Source organism: Psammomys obesus, unplaced genomic scaffold (assembly GCF_907164565.1).
Source record: "Psammomys obesus unplaced genomic scaffold, mPsaObe1.curated_primary_1811, whole genome shotgun sequence".
NCBI lineage: Eukaryota > Metazoa > Chordata > Mammalia > Rodentia > Muridae > Psammomys > Psammomys obesus.
In genome coordinates this window covers 422836-448093 of record NW_026596147.1, presented here as the reverse complement: position 1 = coordinate 448093, position 25258 = coordinate 422836, and the positions used below count along the sequence as shown (strand labels likewise).

The following is a 25258-nucleotide window of genomic DNA, read 5'->3' as shown; positions in this document are numbered from 1 at the left end:
CATATTGTATGAATGAAGGAAATGACTTGGATGTAAGGAGTTTATTTCAAAATATAATACAGTAACATTAACACCAATTTTTAAGCAATTCCTTATAATCTTCCTTTGCTGTGTAGATATAATTAAATATAAGAAGTATAGTTCCTTTGTCCTAAGTTTTAAGATGGGATATTTCATATGCCAGCCCTTACCCCAGTAAAACAAAATAAAATACACAAATAAAAATCTTTTCCATATAATGAAGAACCAGCCATAGAAGACTGCTCCCTTGGGTTATGGTAATGTCATGTGAAGTGCTGTGTAAATTTGTTGTAAGCATTATAACAGATGGAGGTGAACTCATTTGCATTTCAAAAGCTTTTGCACAGTAAAAGAATATTCTTAAGATGATTTGTATTCATATCTAAATAAGAGAGAGCTCATCATCATTCATATTATTAGAAATGCCATCCTGAGCAACATATCATAGTTGCAGCTTTTCCATTTTAGAAATCATCCTCTTCTTCAAAGTATTACGCTAAACATGCAGCTGTCCTTTCGTCCTTTGTGAAGTCTCCTACACTTTGGCTAATGACAAAACGTGGCTGTATTCTTTAATCCTCACCACTATGCCCACTGTTCTTAGTCAGACACATTTGAAAAACCATGTCCAGAAAAAAAAAAGATGTAGGGATTAATTGTATCACCAGAGCCTGTTTAATGAAGCTCTAACTATACTTTTGACCCAGTCAATGAGGATGTTTGTGTCTAAATCTCTAAGCTTGAAAGAATGCTATAAGACGGATAATCTCTAAGAATGATAAAGTATACCCCATATCCATGACATGTCTGGGAAGAGGAACAAATGTGGCTTTTTATCTTTTTCTTGAAGGGATCTTTGTGATCATACCTTCCAGGATTTTAGCAAACCATTTATAAATGTAATAGAAAATTTTAATATATTAAACCTTGTGTTATAAAATCTGAATTGAGAGAGAAAATTGGAAAAAACTAGAGAGTGGAAAAAATGGAGATACAGAGCAGAAGGAGAAGGAGAAGGAGAGGTGGAGGAGGGGGAGGGCCAAGAGATAGACACATGGAGAGGAGAGACAGTTTTGGATAGTAGCCAAGAACATATAATAGGTGTTCTTCACATCACAACATAAAATAGCTGTTTTATGTTTATATCTCGAGTATCTTTGTAGTATAGTAGTAAAAATTTTGATTAATTAAGCAATGAAAAATTGACTGGGGGACAGCAAAACCTCACAGAATCTCTAAGAATGATAAGAATAAAGTTTCAATGAAAAATAAAACAGGAATGAGATATTTTTAATTGCTTTTTATTGAAATTTGGGGCTGAGTTTACTTCCATAACATTGTGCCACTATTATACTAGACTACCTTGTAAGTGGGTCACTGCTGTAGATTCCAGAGTTTGTAGCTGAGTGATATTGATGGTTACTTTCTCCTCTGGTAATTTGCAAAAGTACCTTTTAACACTATGAAAGAAATTTGGAACTAGCTCAATTCATCTAGCTCCATGTTCAATGATAAGTGAGTTGTGTCTTCAACAATAGGAAATTACCATCGAGATATGGATAGTAACCAAAGCCCTGGCAATAGCTGGTGATGCTTGGACATAGCCTATGAGGCCATTTATGCCAACAAGTCAATAAGTTGTAACTTGTTTCTGGCACTGGAGTTTTCACTTGGTGGCATGAGTATCTAGTTGCAGCATTGTCTCCCCTATCACACGGTGACTCTTTTATACCCTATCACATGGTGACTCCAGTTATACCCTGCCTTCCCATCCCCATCCTCATTTCATCCTCTGACTCCAGTTTCTCGTTCATGTCCTTATAACACTATATTCTTTTCCTCCTTCCTTGGAAAATTGCTTCCTTCTCCTCTGTCTTTACTAGCTACCAAGGCTTGGTGATTATGCGGATTGAAACACATGTATGTAAAACCTAAAATCTAGCATCTACAGCTAAGATGAAACATACAATATTTGACTCTTGGGGTCTTGGTTATTTCACTCAGGATGATTATTTCTAGATTCATTCATTTACGTTTAGATTTCAATTTTTCTTAAATGTGTACTTATATTTTTTCCTTAAGTGTGCTTTGTGTAATTGTATCACATTTTCATTATCCATTCAGTCAGTGTTATAGCACTACTAGCAAGCAGAAAGCTCTGAGGTTTTGCCAGAGCACACAAAAAATTAAATATTTAAGAGCACACTGTTTATAAAATACATGGCAATAACAATGGTCTTAGGTTATCTCCCTGCATGGTCCTTGGTTGGAATATCAGTCTCAGGAAAGAACCCTGTGCTCAGATTTTTTGGTTCTGTTTCATATAGACATATAATATAGGATAAACAACTAAGGAATATATAAATATGAGGTACTACTCTTAACTTTTAAATTAAAACATATTAGGGATATGTATATCCTTAGTTTTCATCCCATTTGAAAACTTGGCCAAGAAATAATATAAAAAACAAGAAATTTAAAAGAAGAAAAATATTAATGGTGTTCTATTCCTCTGCTACTTCCTTCTTATTGTATTTCTTCATAAAAGCTACTCATAAAAGAAAGTTTATCTAATGACAAGCCCATCAATTAATTTTAATCAATTACAATTCCTTGAAATTAAAATAAAAAATGAATTAACTTCTAAAACCTTTAATCTTCACTCCTCTGTAGTGCACACCTTAATCCTTGTTTCATAGAACAGTCTTTGTTGCTGTGTTACCACGTGAAGTTCTGAAAACTAGAAAGTCAAGCTGACATCTTCAAGTGTTGGGTCTTGTTTCGTTGTCCAATAAGAATTCCTCATACCTCCTGGGAAGAAGTCAGAGGTAAGCAGTGCACCCCTATATGAAGGGGAAGGCCATATGAGGAAGCATCAGGGCATGGTCTGCTGTTGACATATTAGAAACTCAGCGTGGGGCTGGACCAGATCAGTTCTGTTTCCCGAAATGTTCATCTTTCTTTGTCAGCCATGCATCACTTCTCTCTCTCCCGAATGGCTGCCCCCTGTGTATGATGGTGGAAGAAGTTCATTCCCAGGACGAACATAGCATGATGCACACAATCAAGTATTTCCTGTGAGTATGGTAGAATGCTTGATTATGAAACTTCAGATGGGCAATAGCATAAAATATTTATTTTCTTTTTTTTTAAATTCTTTTTTAATTACACTTTATTCACTATGTATCTCCCCTGTGGTTCCCTCCCTCCCTTTACAATCCCTCCTTTCCTCCACCCTGTGCATGCATGCCCCTCCCCAAGTCCACTGATAGAGGAGGACTTCTTTTCCTTCCTTCTGATCCTAGTCAATTAGGTCTCATCAGAAGTGGCTGCGTTGTCTTCTTCTGTGGCCTGGTAATGCTGATTCCCCCTCACAGGGGAGGTAATTAAAGAGCAGGCCGATCAGTTCATGTCAGAGACAGTCCCTGTTCCTATTACAATGGAACCCACTTGGACACTGAGCTGCCGTGGGCTACTTCTGTGCAGGGGTCTTAGGTTATCTCCATGCATAGTCCTTGGTTGGAGTATCAGTCTAAGGAAAGACCCCTGTTCTCAGATTTTTTGGTTCTGTTGGATATAGACGTATAATATAGAATAAATCTACTCAAATCTGTACATCTAAAGAAACTAATCAAGAGTGAGGACTCTTGCTAAAATGCTCAATCCCTATGCATAAAGGAAAAGAGGATGGACACCAGAAGAAGGCAAAAAGAGGGATCAAGTCAGGAGCCTGCCACAGAGGCCCTCTGAAAAGCTCTGCCCTGCAGACCATCAATGCAGATGCTGAGACTTATGGGCAACCTTTGGCCAGAGTGCAGGGACTCTTATGAAAGAAGTGGTAAACAGTAAGATCTGGAGAGGACAGAAGGTCCACAAAATATTTATTTTCTATGTACATGTCCACTAGAGGACACTCACCTGTAGCCCATTGACACAGTTAACAGTGTCAGGACAAGAAATCCTTCATTTTGCACCTTACATCACTTACCTTTCTGTGAAAGCAGCACAGAGAGATTACTATCTTCTGTCCTGAAATCCTTTCTTTAGAGGAGGAGTTTCTGTGATTTCCATTTGGCTCTACCATCAGAAGGATTACCACAATCACATACCTCAGAAAACAAATGTGTATTCTTCCAATTAAAAAAAAATAGATCTTCCACTTTCCCCTGTTGAAGCTACCTCACCTGTCTACAGGAAAGAGGATGCGCCCAGCCCTGATGAGACTTAATATACTGAGGTAGGTGGGTATGGGGATTCCCCTTCTCTGAGGAGGGGAGGGGGAATTGGGGGAACAGGGAGGGAAGATGAGACAAGGAGGAAAGAAAGGAGGGGGCTACGACTGAGATGTAACATAAGTATATAAATAAAAGCAAAAACTAAAACAAAGTTCTGAGATTCTTTTTTATTTAATTCTTTATTTTTATTAAATTTATATTAATTTTAGTTTATTCATTTTGTATCCCAGCTGCAGCCCAGTCCCTCATTCCCTTCCAATCCCACCCTTTCTTTCTCATGTCCACCCATGCCCCTGGTAGTGGAATTCTGAGATTCTAATGGAATTGTTAATCTTTAAAATATATTTATGTACTATCTGAGAATATATTTTGCACATATTCCCCTCAAAACTCTATGCATGGAGATAACCTAAGACTCCTGCACAGATGTAGCCCATGACAGCTCAGTATCCAAGTGGGTTCCATTGTAATAGGAACAGGGACTGTCTCTGACATGAACTGATTGGCCTGCTCTTTAATTACATCCTCCTGAGGGGTAGCAGCATTACCAGGCCATAGAAGAAGACAACGCAGCCACTCCTGATGAGACCTAATTGACTAGGATCAGAAGGAAGGAAAAGAAGACCTCCCCTATCAGTGGACTTGGAGAGGGGCATGCATGCAGAGGGTGGAGGAAGAGAAGGATTATGAAGGGAGGGAAGGAACCACAGGGGGGATACAAAGGAAATAATGTGTAATTAATAAAGAAAAAAAAACCTCTGCCCAGATATAACCTCATCTTTCATCACTCTCATCCTTATGTTCATGTATTCTAAATTTAATTTTATTTACATATTTATTTATTATTATAATTTATTCACTTTGTATGCCCTCTGCAGCTCCCTCCCTCTTCTCCCCCTATGCCCATGTTTTAGTCCCCTTATAGGGGTGGATCTCCTCCCCTTCTGAATGACTCTAGCTTATTAGGTCTCATCAAGGCTGGGTACATCATCTTCCTCTGTGGCCTGGAAAAGCTGCAGGCAGAGGTGATAAAAGAGCTATCCACTGAGTTGATGTCACATACAGCTCCTGTACTCCTTACTAGGGAACCCACTTAGAAACTGAGTAGCCAATGGGCTTCTTTTTTTCCCTCTTTTTGTGGATTACTTTTTTATATTTTATTAATTAAAATTTATTCACTTTGTATTCCCCCTATAGCTCCCTCCCTCCTCCCCTCCCAATCCCTCCATTTCTCCCTCTTCTCCACACATGCCCCTCCCCAAGTCCATTTGTAGGGGAAGTCTTCTTTTCCTTCCTTCTGATCCTAGTCTATTATGTCTCATCAGGAGTGGCTGCATTGTCTTTCTCTGTGGCCTGGTAAGGGGGAGGTGATCAAAGAGCAGGCCAATCAGTTCATGTCAGAGACAGTCCCTGTTCCTATTACTATGGAGCCCACTTGGAGACTGAACTGCCATAGGCTATCTCCGTGCAGGGATTCTAGGTTATCTCCATGCATGGTCCTTGGTTGGCATATCAGTCTCAGGGAAGACCCCTGTGCTCCAATTTTTTGGTTCTGTTACTCTCCTTGTGGAGTTCCTGTCCTCTCCAGATCTTACTGTTTCCCACTTCTTTCATAAGAGTCCCTGCATTCTGTCCAAAGGTTGGCCATTAGTCTCAGCATCTGCATTGATAGTCTACAGGGCAGAGCCTTTCAGAGGCCCTCTGTGGCAGGCTCCTAACTTGTTTCCTGTTTTTCCCTTCTTCTGATGTCCATCCTCTTTGCCTTTCTGGATGGAGATTGAACATTTTAGCCAGAGTCCTCCCTCTTGATTAGTTTTTTTAGGTGTTCAGATTTTAGTAGGTTTCTCCTATGTTATAGGTCCTCATATATATATATGAGTGAGTATATATCGTGTGTGTCTTTCTGCTTCTGGGATAGCTCACTCAGAATGATCTTTTCCAGTCCCCATCATTTACCTGAAAATTTCATGATTTCCTTGGTTTTATTGCTCAGCAGTATTCCATTGTGTAGATATACCATGTTTTTTGTATCCATTCCTCAGTTGAGGGGCATCTGGGTTGTTTCCAGCTTCTGGCTATTACAAATAAAGCTGCTACAAACATGGTTGAGCAAATGTCCTTATTGTGTACTTGAGCCTCTTTTGGATATATGCCTAGGAGTGGTATAGCTGGATCTTGGGGAAGTGCTATTCCGAGTTGTCTGAGAAAGTACCAGATTTATTCCCAAAGTGGTTGTACAAGTTTACATTCCCACCAGCTGTGGAGGTGGGTTCTCCTTTCTCCACAACCTCTCCAGCATGTATTGTCACTTGAGTTTTTGATCTTAGCCATTCTGATGGGTGTAAGGTGAAATCTCAGGGTCGTTTTGATTTGCATTTCCCTGATGACTACTGACATTGAACATTTTAAGCCAGCCAGCCTTGTATTTTGTTATTACACTCAAGTAAACTAGAAAAATTCTTTGTTGCTTTTCTACTGCTTTTGTGCCATGTCATCCCTCAAGACATAGTAGAAATTAAATGTATGAATCCTAACAACATTGGCAGGTATTAAGGACTATGTAAATACGAGATATCATTTTCAAAAATTTACCCAACAGACCTAGGCATCTTCTTGTTTGTTAGATTATAAAATCAAGTAATTCCACAAAACACCATAAGCATTCTAAGACTATATTCATGTCATTCATTTTTGGGACTTTAAGTGGAAGTTCATATGGAGATTAACTTTTCTTCCTTCCTGAAATCTGCTCAACTTCTCCTTGACCCAGTGTGGCCAGCAGCAGAAAGTCAGACAACCACTTGACTCTGACTAATGTGTCAGCATTGTGGAGCATCAGAAGGCTGGGACAAGACGGAGAGTACATCTGAAGTACAAATGGAGAAAACTTCTGTTTTCACTGAGTACATGAAGCAACATCCTTCCTGAATACAACTCTTGAATGAAACAGCTTTTAAGTCCTCAGAAAGTAATTTTTTAAAAATATGTCTTATATTTAATGCATGCTTTACCAAATTCATATGAACTGAAACTGTGAAAATGAACTATTATCCCAGTACTTATAAGATATGAACATAACATTTTATGTAACATATGTCCTTTTCTTTAATTGTTTTATCCCATTTAATCATTTAGCAACTAGTAATTTGCCAGTGATTGGCTAGGCTGTTTTTTAAATACACAAAGATACAGATAAGAGATACAAAATTTTAACTCCCTTGTAGTGAGTAAATGTAGAAAGAAAAAAAAAAGACAAAAGAGAGAGATAGCAATGCTTATTGTTAGGTGTGAGGTAGGAAGTATTAAAAAATCAACTAAATCTAGATGTCATCCTTTAGTTTCTAGAAAGAAACTTGCAAGGGTTGCAAGGTTTCTTTTAGGAGCAAGACCTTAGCTCAGAGCCAGGCAAGGGTTTGACAGTCTTATTTCAGGAGCCTGGGTGTCAAGTAATAGTGTCTGTGATTCTCCTTACCTTCCACATATGCTTCCTCTTCAGAACTTGCCTTTGAATCGTGCTAAGAGTTGTGGGAAACATGAAAATTAACCTTTATTCTTTAGCTGTAGGCAGATCAAAGCCCAGAAGAAGGACTGTTCCTTTAAAGACACTACAGAAAGAGAATAATTAATAACTTCTGGAGAAATTAAGGTGGGGAGAAATTAAGATGCATAGAATATGCCACTGTGTGTGATTACGGGCAATATAGATAACCCTAGTGATTCAACGGGAAAACCTTCAAGGAATACACATTCTGATAACATGCTCTGTCCTTGCCCAGGTAACCCCGCAGAATGTATGAACTAGCTGAACTTTTCTAATTTCAAAATAGAGACAAATAAAATGGCAGCCATTATATGTTATAAAATAAATAGTATTTACTTTACCATGACCGACTTGCCAGAGGTATAGATTGCCATTGCCTATTCTCTCTCTGTGTCATGGTCTCTCTCTCTCTCTCTCTCTCTCTCTCTCTCTTTCTCTCTCTACCTCTGTGTGTGTGTGTGTGTGTGTGTGTGTGTGTGTGTGTGTGTGTATGTGTGTGACTGGGGATATGTGTTTACATGTGTGATTGTGCATCTGTATTTAAGCTAGAGGTTAGCGTCAGTATCATCTTTAATTTTTCTCCACATTGTTGCTCTTGGCTTGTTTGGAGGACAGGGCATCTCACCAATTTAACCCAACATGGCTAGACTTGCTGGCCAGTGAGCTCCAGGGATTCATCTGTCTCTGGCTTTTCAGCACTTACCGGCCCTCACTGCTGTGATCAGCTTTAAGTGTGCACTGTGTGTCAAACCCAAATCCTTAGATCCTTTACAAAGTGAGACATCTCCACATTCCCGATCCTCTTGGTGACATCTCTAGATTGAAGGCCCATGATTTCAGAGATTCTTGATAAACATTCTCTCGGTGCTGTTTGTTTATTTTACTTAGTTGACATTTCTAGAACTCTTAAACTCAAACTATATCTTGTCTTCATTAGAATTCTGAAGCTATACTTGCCTAAATTCAGTACAATGTATATTCATGTTTCTAAAATAGCATCCCAAATGGATTAATGTTAACTTTCTTTCTTATATTTCTGGTTCTTTTTAGTCAGACATGATCCTGAAGAATCGGTGAATTGTGGATTGCTGTAGATAGCCGACCTCGAAAGGACATTACTATCACTTTCTAAATGCTTGTTTTACTTCCCTAATTGCTCAAGAACTGTGTGACCCGTGACATTCGGGATACCCTTACATGAGTTTTTATATTACTTTATTGATGTGTTGGCGTTTTTAAATGTTTCCTATAGAAACCGCCCTCAGAATCTAGAACTTCCTCTAGTGTACCCTGGTTTCATCTTCTCTATTGGCTTGGGGTTTCTGTAATACTTTCTCTTTAAAAAATTAATTACTCAAATATACCTACAAATAATATTATATGGACTTGATATGTTACATTAAGAAATATATACGTTTATACTAACATGTATGCAACAAAATTTAATGAATAAGCAGGTCATGAATTTGAAGGAGGGAGGAAATATATGGGAGGTCTTGGTGGGAAGAAATGGAAAGGGAAGTATTACTATTAAACTCCAATCTCAAAAACAAACAGGATGACCAGCTCTTTCTGCTGCAGTCCTCTGGTCTTCTCCTGCAGCTTTGTTCACTGAATGGTAGGGCACAGGGTCGGGAGAGCATTCTATAATTTATGAGTATGCCCTTTGCATAGCTCGTTGTTTTTGGATGGTGAGCTTCATGAGTATTTCATAGCTGAATATTTTCCCTCTATTAAGTTGAACTAAAATCAAGTAGTTTACAAGGATAGTATGAGACCCCGCTAGGGTCTCCTTGATAAAGGGTGGGTCACTGTTGTGGAGAATATCTGGGGCATATGAGTTCTTGACCTCCACTCTCCATTTTGAGATATTTTAGGTGGTATTTTATGCCTTTGCAGTCTGAAAAACTTAACAGAATTTTTATTTTTTAATGTATGGGTATTTTGGCTGCATGTATGTCTGTTAAATGCTTGCAATTCTGATTCAGCAATGACCATAAGATGGTGTTGGATCCACTAGCACTGGAGTTTCAGAGGGTTGTAAGCTGGCATATGGGTGCTGAGAATTGAGCCTTGCTTCTCTGAAAGATTAGCCTATGCTCATAACCATTGAGCCATCATGAGAAACCTCTGCACACAACACATAAGGATATTTTTTTAAGGCAAAAGCTGGAATGTTTAAGATCTACAAAGAGCCATGGGTCCTAAGAATATCTTACTTTGCTTGTCTCAGTTTTCTGGTGTTTGTCAAAGTTAATATTTAAGTTTATTTGTTAGAGTAAAAATGCGGAGTGTCCAGCCTCAACAGGCTGATTCACCAGACACCCAAAGTGAGCCACACTTTTGTACTGGTGATGTTTCTTATTTATGTGACAACATAGCTGACCAAAAGCAAAAGAGGATTCATTTTGTGCTGTGATTTCAGAAGAATGAAGTCAGTGGTGGGGAGGAAGGTGTGGCAATGGGAGCATGACACATCTGATCCCAATGAGGCGGCCTTAGTCAGGATCCAAGACAGAGTGCTGCTAGGTCTCACATGCGTCCTCCTTGAGATTCAGTTCTTCTGATTCAGTTCATCATATGACGGCTCCCAAAGTCAGGACGGCTATTCCCTCCTCAGTTAGACCTCTCTGAGAACACTATTAAAGACATACTCAGAGGCATTTCTGTAGGTTTACAGTGAAGATTAGCCTTGGCACCAAGCTAATAATCTGCCAATTAAATAGACAAGGAATATAGTTGTTTAAATCAGAGAAGATATATTAATGGGGCCCAGAAGCAAAAAACAAAAGAATCCAGTGATCCCGATATTGTCATTGGAGAACTAACATTAGCTTTAGACTTATATATAAGAAAATTAAAGTTAAGGAGTAAGAATCATTTTTGTAGGAGTCCTGGTCAAGGTTTGGTCTAGATGGTCTTTCTCTGAGAGAAAGTTGGCTCTCAGAGGTCATTTTTGCCTGAGAGTAGCTCTCTTATTTTCCTAAGGTGATTATTCCTACTCTGGTATATCACGTTGCCTTCAATATTTGCCTTTGTATATATTTACCTGGATTTGAGGGTTGGTCTGTTCTGTGACACAGTTCCTTGGGGATTGATTTCATTCTTTGTCATTAAATATAGTTATGAATTTGCATTGTTCCTGGACTCCTGTGTAAACTCAGGATTAGGCTTCTTTTGTGGTCTGAAAGAGAACATTGTAAAAGTTAACATTAAATTGTCTAAAGGAGACAAATGAAAAATGTGGGCTTTGGGGTTTCAAGTGAGGAGTCTATACTTTCCAAAAAAAATAAGAAGCAGTTTCTAAGAGTCTATTATAGTCCCACAAGTTTGAGTCTCCTGTAGATTTGCCTGAGGTAAAGCAATCTCTGCTCTACTTCTCTGTATTTGTCTATTTTGTGCATTGTTTTGATAATACTATAGAGGTATAGTATTCACTTAGAAGTATATGCCCATTTCAGCATCTTTTAGGCACGGTTTCTCTGTGTATTCTTGGTTGCCTTGGACTCTCTTTCTAGACCAGGCTGGCTTTGAACTCACAGAGATCCACTTGCCTCTGTCTTTCTGAGTGCTGGGATAACAGGTGTGCACCACTGTGCCTGAGTCATTTCAGCATTCTTAAACTCTGTATTAAAGTTAGAGCTCCTAGTTTGATGTCAGAACATACAACATACAAATATTGACTAAAAAACACATATTTATGTCATAACTTAAAATATTTCATTTTAGTATTTCTGATTGTATTTGGGAGTATTATGTTTATGGGTTTGTGCATGTGAGTGCAGTGTCTTTGGAAACCAGAAAAAAAAAGCATAGGAGTCCAGGAGCTAGAATATTACATGGATTTGTGGCAGTTATGTGGGTGCTAGGAATCAAACTTGGCTCCACTAGGAAAACAGTATACACTCATAATTAACAAGCTATCTCTCCAGACCCTGTATGTCATACTTTACCTTTTATGACTAATGAAGGGTTGCAATTTTAGACATAAAAGTAAGCCCTAAAGAGTATAAGATATGTAACATAAGCTTTAAGGAGATGTGTGGGATGTCTTTCCACGGTACACATGCTGAGCTCAGAGGCAGCTTGAAGAAGTCAGTTTTCTCCTTCCACCATGCAGGTCCTGGGAATCAAACTTAGGTTATTAAGTGTGGTGGAAAGCACCATTACACTCTAAGCGATCTACTGAGCCCCACAACACTTTCTTAATAAGAAGTTATAGAGTGGCCAGAATTAAATGAAACGATAAAGTCATCTTCTTTAGACATTCCCCATTCTCTCCATGTCTTCATTTAACCTTTGTTGGAGTTTAGTCTTTTCCCTCTGGCTTCATGGAAAAGAATATTTATATAGTATATATATAATATAATATCTAATAGATAATATACCATATTATATTATAAAATGTACAGATAAATATAATTATTTAGGAACAAAATGTGTGGCTAGTGAATATTTTGGCAGATGGAAAAGATTTTTTTTTACAAGAAAAATTAGATTAACCAGAGAATGAGGAAATAATGAAGAAGGGAAGTGGTTAGCATTGGGATGTACAAATATCTCTTTAAAAATGTTGCACATAGACTGAAAATGCAGCTGACTCTAGTCTAAAAAAATCTTCATAAAAATAGAAAGTCGGAAAGTCATCACAATTTGCAAATTCTTAAGTGTGACTTCTATTATCTTGTAGTATCATCAGGTTATCTACTTTTAAATATATATTAAATAAATATATATACATACATACACGTTGCTTTAGAATTTATATATATATAAATTTATATATATATATTATAATTTATATAAATAATAATAATATATATATTAGAATTTATATATATATATTATAATAAGATGCCTGCTGGATATTAAACTCCACATCTTCCTTCCTCAGTCTCTTGAGTGCTAGGTTCACAAGGCTGTACTGAGATGCCTAAGTAGGACGTGATTCTTGTACTCCTAATACCACATGTCCTACAATCAAATTTATTAACAAATAATAAGGGGAAATGAGAGAAATCTCATGTCAGTTTCAAATTCCTCTTCCTCTAATTTTAGGAGAAACGTAAGCCATATGTCTATGAGATAGGGCAATAGCCTTTGTACTAGTACAGCATGGATAGGTTTGTAGTTCTACTTTTACTTTACAGCTTCATGGCTAGAATTACATGTTCCCTGTAAATGCTTCTTTTACTATTTTAATACCTTTTAATTTAAAAAAAATGGGATTCTAGGGATTGAACCAAGGCCCCTTGGGTAATGCTGCACAAGTGCTGTACCACTGAGCTGTACCCTTACCTACTCACAACCTTTTACTACTTAGGAAAGGGTTCACCATACTGTTACTATAAACAGTATTACGTTATCACTTGAGTCTCTCAAATGCTGTATTGTTCTTCTGTTCTTTCTATCATGCATTGTCTTCTCTCAGTTGGTATTTTGGAGCTTAATCATTTTAGCTATCATTCTTTAAAAAACATGATTCCTACAATTTTCCCTGCCCCTGTTCCTTAGGATTTCCCAAACTCTGATGGGAAGGACCCAATGAAGAGCTCTGATTCAGACTCTCTTTCTCTCTCTCTCTCTCTCTGCTTAATGTTTGGCTGTGGATCTGTGCATCTGCTCCCATCAGCTACCAGAGGAAGCCTTTCTGATGACAATTTGGCTAGGCACCAGTCCAAGAGTACAGAAGAATATTACTATGGTCGAGGACACCAGGAAAATACAGCCCACAGAACCAACAAAGCGGGCTCATAGGAGCTCCCAGAGACTGAATCAGCAATCATAGAACCTGCATGGGTCGGCATGGGTCCATAGTGTATATGTTATGGTTGCACAGCTTGGTGTTTTAGTGGGACTTCTAACAGTGTGAGTGGGGTGTCTCTGACTGTTTTGCCTGCTGTAAGGACCATTTTCCTCCTGCTGGTTACCTCATTCGGCCTTGATATGAAGGTTTGTACCTAGTCTTATTGTAACTTATTATACTCTGGTTGATATCCTGGGGAGGCCTGCTCTTTTCTTAAGGGAAATGAAGGCATGGATCCTGGGGAGTGGAGGTATGTATAGGAGAACTGAGAGGAGCAAAGGTAGTGGAAACTGCCATTGAGGTGTATTGTATAAAATAATAATAATAATAATCATCATCATCATCATCATCATCATCATCATCATTATCATCATCCTTCTGTTTGGAGCACCAAGAATTGCCTGTAGAAAATAATCTACATCTTTCATTCAGAAATATTAGTTGTAAAAGCTTAATAATGCAATACTGAATTTTTAAGTGTTTTATACTTGAAATTGTGAAATATAAGTGAATAGATAAAACAAAACGTACAAACCTCTGACGACATGTGGGAAGGCAAAGGGTTTTCCTTTCTTTTGAGATGATGCTTCAGCCTTCTTTAGTCCAGTAAGATCTGGGAGAATGAAGAAATCAATAGTACCAACAGTATTATGGAGAGAGCTGAACTGAGCATCAACACTGTTGCTTCCCTTTGTGAAGATCCATACCCTTTTCTTAGGTTTCGCACTTCAGACTTTTGTTTTACTCCTTCCTATAAAGACGGGGAAAGAATGACAGAAAACAGACGGTATCTTCTCTCAGCACCGTATGACTGCAAGAAGACATACTGGGGAATAGTGAATACTGTAGAAGTCATACATAACTTATTAACCAGGAGAGACTGATGGGAGGTTAATTTTGTACACTGCTCCAAAATTCTTGCTTTTATAATTTTTTTTTTACTTCTCTTTTTCTCTTTACAATGTCCTATAAAAAAGGGAGGGGGGAGGAGGATGTGTTGTCTGACAAATTTAGATTTTGCAAACTTGTGCCTTGATGAGATGGCTATTGTAACACATTTCAAAGAAAGATTTTCAACACACGACTGTGTCATTTCCTTTCCTTGTGGGTCAGATGCTGAAATACTATGTGATAAAGATTTTAGGTTTCAATTGTAAAGAGAGGGAAGTGGACAAATCAGTGCTGCCTATTCGACCAACAATGACAGAAGAGGTATACTTTATTTTGTTTTCTAAGAATATTTGTACTGGTGGTGTGAGTCTACTCTGTGTACATGTGAGTGTGTAGTGGGGACAGAGAGAGAGAGAGAGAGAGAGAGAGAGAGAGAGAGAGAGAGAGAGAAAGAGGGGCTGTATAGTATCTGATCAGCACTTTTTAGTAGAACTCTTATTCTACCACCAATAGTTTGGTTTTGATGTGTAACAAGTAAAATGGTAGTAAAAATCCCTGCCAAGGATTTCTTTAATGAAAATATAATAAATATGAGCAGAATAAACTACTTCAAGCAACGTTGTCACATAACTATGTGTGTTTAGTTAAGATGCTGGCTTTCTTCAAAGTATGTTTAATAGAATAGTTTTTTGCCTCACCTCTCTTTTCATATGACAATTTTTGCTTTAACCTGATGGTTTTATGAATCTTTCCTTGTTCAGAGAAGGAATATTGGCTGAGTATCTTCTGCTGCAACATTTTGAATTGCATATATAGAGAATGGATACAAAGGAAAAATATATTTAATTTTGTCAGAAGTTCTCAATATAAAGCATATATTCAAGCAGAATGAATATAGTTTGAATATAGAATAAAATTTCTGTGGGTAAGTTCTGTGTGAGTAGGAGTGGCTATAATTTTAACAGGAGAAAAAAAAACTGTAAAGGCATCTTCATGGAGATGTTACAATTTAGGGTGATCTAGATGGATGAGTATGACTTACACAGCATAAAATTGGGCTGGTATTATCATTGGCCATGTGGAACTGGGGCAGAGTAGTCACAGAACTGAAATGATGAATGTTTTGAGAAGCAGCAAGGAGCTAATATCTCATGAGTACACTGTCTGCTTGCTTTCAAACCACACTGTCTTCTCTCCCATCTACACGAAACTGAGTAAACACCTAAACCACTTATGTCTTAGTTTCCTAAATGCAAGATAGAGAAAATCTAACTATATTGTTAATGAAGCTGCCTTGAAGCTAAAAAAAAAAAAAAAAGTAAAGCTCATGAAATTATACAGAAGTAAAACAATGCTGGTTTATTTACTGGCAGATTTCTGTGTATTAGGCAAGCTTAAAGATTTTTTTTTTTTAGTCTTAATAGTATTCCTTTACATTGATAGCATATTAATATTTTACAAATACAAGAACAAGAATTATTTAAAGTCCTCAAAATAATCCCTGCTTTCTTAAAAACCATATATCTACAAGAACAACACATTCATCTTTCCATTTAGGACAAGTTTGTTAATTTTTTATGATTTATTTTTCTGTTTTTATTTTTGAGACTTACAGAATATATTGTGATCATATTATTTTTATTGCCAATATGTATTATTATTATTACAAGTTATTCATTTTTTAATTTTTATTTTTTAATATTAGTTACAGTTTGTTAACTTTGTATCCCTGCTGTATCCCACTCCCTCTTTCCCTCCCAATCCCACCCTTCCTCCCTCATCTCCTCCCTGCCCCTTTCCAAGTCCACTGAAAAGGGAGAACCTCCTCCCCTTCCATCTGATACTGGTTTATCAGGTGTCTTCAGGACTAGCTGCAAAGTCCTCCTCTGTGGCCTAGCAAGGCTGCTCCTCCCTGGGGGTGGGGGGGTCGTCAAAGAGCCCACCATTGAGTTCATGTCAGAAACAGTCCCTGTTCCCCTTATTAGAGTACCCACTTGGATACTGAGCTACCAAGGGCTACATCTGAGCAGGGGCTCTAGGTTGCATCCATACATGGTCCTTGTTTGGAGAAATAGTCTCATAAAAGACCCCTGTGCCCAGATATATGTGGTCCTTGTGGAACTCCTCTCCTCTCCAGGTCGTATTAACTCCGCCCCCTTTTTTGATTCCCTGCATTCTGCCAGAGGTTTGGTTATGAGTCTTAATATCTGCTTTTATACACTGCTAGGTAGAGTCTTTCAGAGGCCCTCTGTGGTAGGCTCGTGTCCTGTTACTTGTTTGCTCCTACCTCCAATGTCCATCAATGTCCTCTTTTTTGTTTATCTTCTTTAGGTGTATACATTTCAGTATATTTATCCTATCTTAGAGGTCTATTTAAGTGAGTATATACCATGTGTATCTTTCTGCTTTTGGGATATCTCACTCAGGATGATCATTTCTAGGTCCAACCATTTGCCTGCAAATTTCATGATTTCTTCATTTTTAATTGCTGACTAATATTCCATTCTGTAAACATAACACAATTTCTGTATCCATTCCTCAACTGAGGGACATCTGGGTTATTTCCAGGTTCTGGCTATTACATATAAACCTGCTTCAAACATGGTTGAGGAAATGTCCTTGTTGTGTACTTGAGCCTCTTTTTGGATATATGCCTAGGAGTGGTATAGCTGAATCTTGAGGAAGCACTATTCCTAATTTTCTGAGATAGCGCCAGATTGATTTCCAAAGTGGTTGTACAAGTTTGCATTCCCACCAGCAATGGAGGAGGTTTCCCCTTTCTCCACAACCTCTCCAGCATGTGTTGTCACTTGAGTTTTTGATCTTAGCCATTCTGGTGGGTGTCAGGTGAAATCTCAGGGTCGTTTTGATTTGCATCTCTATGATGGCTAAGAACACTGAGCATTTCTTTGAGTGTTTCTCTGTCATTCTGTATTCCTCTACTGAGAATTCTCTGTTTAGCTCTGTACCCCATTTTTTCATTTTTTTTATCCCAGTTTCAACTGAGACTCTCCCTTGTCTTCTCTCAGTCCCACCCTCCCTCTTCCTCCTCTATCCCTCTCCCCTAGTCCACTGATAGGGAAGTCCTTCTCCCCCTACTGTCTGACCCTAGGATCCAACAGGACTGCCTGGATCCTCTTCCTCTGTGGGTTGGTTAGGTCTTCCCATCAAGGGGAAGTGATCAAGGAGCAGGCAACCAAGTTCATGTCAGAAACTCTCTTCTCTCCTTACTAGAGAACACACATGGAGAGTGAATTGTCTGTGGACTACATCTGAGCAAGTGGTCTATGTCCTCTCTATGCACGGTCTTTGATTGGTGTTCTTGATCATATTCTTTTCTGTCACTTTTGGTTTTAGATTCAAATGTTGATGCTTTTTCTATTTTACCCCAATGATGATTGTCACTGTCATGAGGCACAATAGAGTTCAGTCTCTAACAAGAATTCTCATACACTCATTATCACCATGGAGACATTGCTTGCACAAATACGCTAATTAAAAAAAAAAAAGATATAAGTTTTAAGCTACCTTTGTTAAAAAAACAAACAAACAAGGTTTTAATTTTAAAAGAATAAGGAAGAATACATTGCAGTAATTTACCCTACTGTTAAGAAGAAATTGACTATAAGAAGATCACTGCAAATGTAAGTAGAGATTTATCTTAGAAAACAATGATATATAGTAAATATGAAAAGACTAATGTCCCGACACTTAGTCACAGGCCTATTATCCAGCTTCTTGGAATTCTAACTTGGTCAGACAACAAGCCTAAGACCTTCCTGAGCTATAGGGTGAGTTCAAGGCCAGCTGGAGAAATTTAAGTACAATCTTTTTTTCAAAATGAAAAGTGAAAGAGTGCTGGGGTGGGGGTGGGGATAGTTTACTTGTTGCACTTTTGCTGAGCAGGCATCTGTTTCTAAGTAATGCTAGTACCATGGCAACCATAAAAATTTAACACAAATTGTGAATATATGCTAGACACACAAATCTTGCTTAGATACATGCAGGTATAAGAAAGTTTCTCTGGAGTGTAAAAGCATAAGGATAAGAAAGAGCAACAGCCGAGCACAACAGAAAATAACAAATTGTGCAGAAATATCTCTTCCACACTATTAGAAACATGAAAACAAAGATGTTTTACAACATCACAGCTCTTGTTAACGTCTATATAATTCTATGGTGATGAAATTGGATTAAAATTTCCACACTCATATATTACTAATATATATAATGTGTGTGTGTGTATTATACAATTTTCCTAAACAACAATTGATATCAGGGACTTCAAAATAGTTTTCATTTAGTCTAGTAGTTCAACAGTGGAGCAAAATCAAACAGAAGCATATCAAAAGAATGAGGTTAACTGACTGCAGTAGTTTTGACATCATTACTTACATAAGTAAAACTATGAGCCTCAGAAAAGGGGTGGTGGTAAAATAAATGGCTATAGAAATAAGTTACTCGTGTTTGATTAAATATCATATAGTTCATTACTTTGAATTTTAAAACAAAATCAAAGGAGAAAAACATGACTTTTGAGGGAATTGTGATACAGCAATCAATATGCACATTGCAACACCAACTGTGTCAATCCAGATGTGTGCACAAAGAATAGTGTCCTGTGATATTATTGTATTAATGTGACAGAATGTTGTAGTTGAATTTTACGTTAACTTTCAAGCCACTTCATTGTTTTAATGATAAAATGGTTGAAAATGAAGACCTTGGTTAGTGTTAACCTCAAAGTTCTTTCATATGGCTTTCCTGTTGCTGCTTCCTTGAACTTTCGACCCTTTATAAAAAGCTGATATGGCAGAGATATGTTTTGCTTCTCATGAGAACACACTGTTAATAGATTATACAGGCTCAAAGGATTTCACAATCCCTTATCAGTGCACTGGCCTGTGATGGGAAAAGTCTCTCTATGTGAAGCTGTTTGATTCTTAACTTGGAAATTACATTTAAGGTCACAGGAAAGTGCTGTAAAACTGTCCACACACTGCTAACAAGGATTGTGTATGCATTCTTACATTTCCAAAAATTTAATAATAATGAGATGAAAACTGAAATAATCTGAAAATTTAATAGTAAATTTCTTTAAGGCACAGTGGGATATACAGATGATATCTTTTGTGTATGCTAACTAAATTCATGCAAGTCAGAGAGAAATGTTTTAAATTCTACGTATATGAAATACAAACTTTTGTTGTGGGAGAAGCAGATATGTAAAACACAGTCATCCTGAGATATATTTTGTCTTTTCCATCTTTGTAACTTTTTATTTTTATTTTTTGTTCTGTCTGCTTTTTATGGCCCTGGAGATTAAACCCAGAGCCTTGTACCACATACATAAGCAATGAGATCACCTGGGGAGTAAGTAGAGAGAGACAAAAGATCAAGGGCCAGGCCCTGGCACACTCACTGTCAAGGTATGGGGAGGACACAGCAGCATGCCTGTAATACTAGCATTTAGGAGTCTGAGGGAGGAACACTGCATCTCAAGGCCAGACTGGTTCACCTCGTGACACACTGTCTCAAAGCAAAATCAAACTCAAGCAGAAAATAACCAAAGGTTTCCCTGTCTTGACATGCTAAATTGTTCTTTACTCAACCTTTTTTCAAGCTTGTTCTCAAGTTTACGTTACACAAGTTTCTTTTCCTGATATAATCCCCTTTATATATAACTAGATAGATAGATAGATAGATAGATAGATAGATAGATAGATAGATACATACATACATACATACATACATACATACATACATACATGGAGATAAAAAGATAGATGGAGAGAGAGAGAGAGAGAGAGAGAGAGAGAGAGAGAAAGAGAGATAGAAGAATTCATTTTATAAGTTCTGTTCCCCTAGGGGACCATGACTAACACACACACACACACACACACACACACACACACATCTGTACATTTGAAAGGGCTAAAACTATAGGGAATAAATTTAGAGAAATCTCCCAATACTTGACTAATTTGGAGCTGTTGTTCCTGAAACTCATGAAGATGTTTTATTTTTCTTGTCATGAATTAGAATGTTTATTAAAAGCATCCCGGTAGTCAGATTGCTGAAAGCAGATGCTGCCCACAGTGATTAAAATCTTATGTCCACAGTCAGCATGGACATTCATCATGGACACAGAACAGTACCTCTCAATGAGAACATTGTGTTTGGAAAAACACAAGGATGAGGTTTAGGAGTGTTATAAGGATCTGTACTCCCAGCCCCACTGCTGCCATCTTCATGAAATCCACTGAGCCTTCTTGTGGGACTCTAGTAGGATTGATTGAGCCTCCAAAGTTTGAGTGATGGAGCGGGGATCACTGGACACTTTCTAAAGTATCTGACCTCTCCTTCCAGACATTTGTATATTGTTAGGTCTTAATTGTTAGTGGCCTCATGAACTCTGGGGGTGAGGGTGGGATGCTCAAGATTATAGGCTGGGAATCAGTAGGGGAAGGAGGCTTCATTAACGTGAATATGGGGAAGCCATCATCCAGGCCGGGTAAACTTTTTGGTGGTGGGTAGTTTGTACGGAGGTCAGGCATGTTTCTATCAATAACTCCTCAGCCATGCTCCTTAAGTAAGCCTACTATACTATTGTTTCCCAGGGTGAAATTGTACTGGTGCCATTGTGAAATAATACTTTGGTTTATCATTAGGATCTAAAAAAACGGGAGTAGGCATTGTTCCTATACACCTAAGGAGAAAATTTAGTGGACATATCACTACAAGATCAGTATTTTAAGAGCTATTATTGAAATTTAAAAGGTGAAAACTCTTTGATCACCCCCCCCGAGGGGGGAGCAGCCTTACCAGGCCACAAAGGAAAACAATGCAGCCACTCCTGATGAGACCAGAGGAATCAGAAGGATCAGAAGGAAGGAGAGGAGGACCTCCCCTGTCAGTGGACTTGGGGAGGGACATGGGTGGAAAGGGGGAGGGTGGGACTGGGAGGAGAGCAGGGATGGAGCTACAGGGGGGATACAAAGTGAATAAAATGTAATCAATAAAAATTAAAAAAAAAAGAAAGGTGAAAACTAGGTTATATAAACATCCTACAAACCAAACAACACCTCCCATATCACCCTGGACAAAATCTAGTAATGAGTCCCTGAAAAATGCTAGTAGGATGTCAAAGCCAGTTGCCAACTGAGACCAATAAAGTTCAAAGTAATGCAGAGAAGGAGAAAGAGGAGGTGGCTGTGTTCCTAAGCTTTAATGGGAAAGCCTGGCTCTGTCTGCAAAAGAAACCAGCAAAAAATGTATAGTAGGAGGAGAATGAACTCACAGATTCAGGCAATCCATTCCAATTTGGCTCTATCTTCCTCATATCAATGTTCTAAGCTTATGGAAAGGCTGAGGCAAAAGCTAGGAAGTATGCAGCTTGCTTTTGCTGGAAACTCAGGTTGTCAACTAGAAGATAACCCTTGTCCCAGTGATCAAATACTGTAAAGATCACAGTCCTTGGACTGAGCAACTCAAGATTTGTGGAAACCAATTCTCAGAAATGATCAACGCGCAAAGGTTGTCAGTGTGATCGGCCAAATGAATAACCTCCTTGGCCATATTTTTAGAAGTCTATTGACAGGGGTTTAGTCACGTCCTTACTAGTCTATGAATCTCCCACAGCAGCGGGTGCCTTCAGAAAGGATTGATGGTCCTCCATTCCCAGACCAGGCCAGAGTTTTGTTTCCTGATGCTGCCCCAATTCAGTTAAAACTGCAGTGCTAAACACACCTCTCAGCATTGGGGAGGGATAAACAAAAATTAGAGGCTTTTGGATTCTTACTAAATTAATCAACCTACATAAACTGTGACCAACAAAACAGTTATTCCATATATCGTCGAGGTTAATATTCCGAAAATACAGATCATTCGACCATAATAGGCACCACTTCTTGGAAATGTATTAGAATTTCAAATTGTTTTATTAGTTTATTTTATCCTATTATGTTTATTTTCAAGTAGAGTTTCAAGAGCCTAGGATTTAGTTTAATGGTAAAACCTACAGTATGAATGTTTGAGAAGACCTAGGTTTTAATGCCTCCTATCACAAAAAAAAAGAAGAAAATAAAAAGAAAGGGAACTTTGTGTTTTAATTAAATGTACTTATTTTAATGTAAAAATCTTAAATTAGATGAGATTTATTTATTTTTTGCATAGCTGAAACTAAGCATGAGAACTGGCGCACGCTTGGTAAGCGATCCTCCACTGAACTAATCTTGCTCATAATTAAATTTATGAACTATAAAAGTATACATATTTGTGAGTGCTATGTGATATTTTGGTATATCATATACATTGTATCATATTAAAGTAATGTTTAATATTTTCTTTTGGTATAGACTTACATGATTTTTTTTGTTACCTTTTGAATGTGCAAAGCAATGTTGTCAAGTAGAGTCAATAGAATACTGATTGAATTTAATGACAAAGGAACAGATTTGTGTCGTGTAATACAAAAGTCTAAAGAGACAGAAAGAGTTGTGGGGAAAGAAGAGAGGTAGAGAAAAAAGAGGAGGAGAGGAAAGGAGAGAGAGAGAGGACTGAATGGAAGGGAAGGAAAGAAAAGTTACTTTTCCCTGCTTTGGGACCCTTTCTTCAAACTGGATTGTTTCATCCAGCCTTGATATGAAGCTTTGTGCCTAGTCTTCTTCATGCAAGTTGTTGTGTCATGTTTGGTTGATATCCTGGGTAGACCTGCTCTTTTCTGAAGGGAAAAGAGTTGATCCTGGTGAGAGGGGAGGTGTGTCAGGGAGGAGGGATGACTGGAAGGAGAGGAGGGAGAAGAAACTGAGGTAGGGATATAATATATAAGACAATGATAAATAATTAATTTATTTAAAACTCAAAAAAAGGGGAAAAAAGAAAATTTACTTTTTCCTGTGATTTTAAATCTAGAGACTTAACAGTATCTTTTAAACTGATAAAAAGATGCCTTGGCAAGGAAGTCTGGCTCATTAAGCTAGTTTAATAAGTTCAGTCTAGAAGGTCACAGGAAATATTTGTTCCAAATGTGTATAACTATTTGTTTTAAGGGAAATCATTTGTTTTCTCCTCAGCTAGTTATTTTATGGCATTTGTTTTTTTTTTGGGGGGGGTATTTTTGTTTTGATTGTTTGTTTCTGTTTTGTGTCTAGGTAGAAAAGTAAGTCTACTCCTTCTCACACCTAAAGGACACAAGTCTCTAAACACAGACGCCTTTCTACATAGAACAACACAACAATGAATCCTCATGATTAGGGCCTCTTTTATTTTAATTATTTTTATTTTTATTAATTACAGTTTATTCACTTTGTATCCCCCTGTACATTCCTCCCTCCCTATCCTGCCCTCCCTCTTTTCCACCTTGTCCCTCTCCTAGTCCACTGAAAAGGGAGGCCCTCCTCCCCTTCCCTCTGACCCCAGTCTATCAGGTCTCCTCAGGAGTGGCTGTATTGTCTTCTTCTGTGGCCTGGTAAGGCTGGCCCCCCTCAGGCAGAGGTGATTAGAGAGCAGGCCAATCAGTTCATGTCAGAGACAGTCCCTGTCCCCATTACTTTGGAGGCCACATGGATACTGATCTGCCATAGGCCACCTCTGTGCAGGGGTTCCAGGCCATCTCCATGAGTGATCCTTAGCTGGAGTATCAATTTCAGAAATGAGCCCTGTGCCCAGACTTTTAGGATATGTCGCTTTCCTTGTGGAGCTCCTGTCCTCTCCAGGTCTTACTATCTCCCACTTCTTTCATAAGATTCGCTGTACTCTGCCCAAAGTTTAGCTATGAATCTCAACATCTGCCTCAATACCCTGCAGGTTAGAGCCTTTAAGAGGCCCTCTATGGTAAGCTCCTGTCCTGTTCCCTGTTTTCTTCCTCCTCTGATGTCCATCCTCTTTGCCTTTCTGAATGGGGATTGAGCATCTTAGCCAGAGTCCTCATTCCTGATTAGCTTCCTTAGGTGTACAGAATTTAGTATGTTTATACTATATTATATGTTTAGTATCCACTTTCCAGTTCCCACCATTTATCTGCAAATTTCATGATTTCCTTGTTTTTTTATCACTGAGTAATAGTCCATTGTGTAGATGTACCTCAATTTCTGTATCAATTCCTCAACTGAGGGCCATCTGGGCTGTTTCTAGCTTCTGGCTATTACAAATAAAGCTGCTACAAACATGGTTGAGCAGATGTCCTTGTTGAATACTTGAGTGTCTTTTGGATATATGCCTAGCAGTGGTTTAGCTGGATCTTGAGGAAGTGCTGTTCTTAATTGTCTGAGAAAGTGCAAGATTGATTTCCAAAGTAGTTGTATAAGTTTACATTTCCACCAGCAGTGGAGAAGGGTTCCCCTTTCTCCACAAACTCTCCAGCAGGTGTTGTCATTTGAGTTTTTTATCTTAGCCATTCTGATGAGTGTAAGGTGAAATCTCAGGGTTGTTATGATTTGCATCTCTCTGATGATTAAGGACATTGAAAACTTCTTTGAGTTTTTCTCTGCAATTTGATATTCCTCTATTGAGAATTCTCTGTTTAGCTCTGTACTCCATTTTTTAATTGGATTACTTGATTTGTTGCTGTTTAACTTCTTGAGTTCTTTATACATACTGGATATTAATCCTCTGTCAGATATAGGGTTGGTGAAACATGGAACTAGCATCGAAACAGAATAGTGGATCAATGGAACCAAATAGAAGATCCAGAAATAAACCCACATACTTATATACAACTGATCTTTGACTAAGATGTCAAAATAATACAATGGAAAAAAGATA

At 38.1% G+C, this 25258-nt stretch overlaps 1 protein-coding gene across 3 annotated transcripts in view; it reads left to right on the top strand.

Moving 5' to 3' along the window:
* The first annotated feature begins 14744 nt into the window (after nt 1-14744).
* Nucleotides 14745-25258, top strand: part of Msr1 (macrophage scavenger receptor 1) — a 64339-nt gene continuing 53825 nt past the window's right edge. For all 3 annotated transcript variants that reach the window (XM_055593671.1, XM_055593669.1, XM_055593672.1), the window contains exon 1: nt 14745-14815. In XM_055593671.1, the coding sequence (XP_055449646.1) occupies nt 14804-14815 (12 nt within the window). In that variant the 5' untranslated portion in view covers nt 14745-14803. The remainder of the gene's footprint in view (nt 14816-25258) is intronic.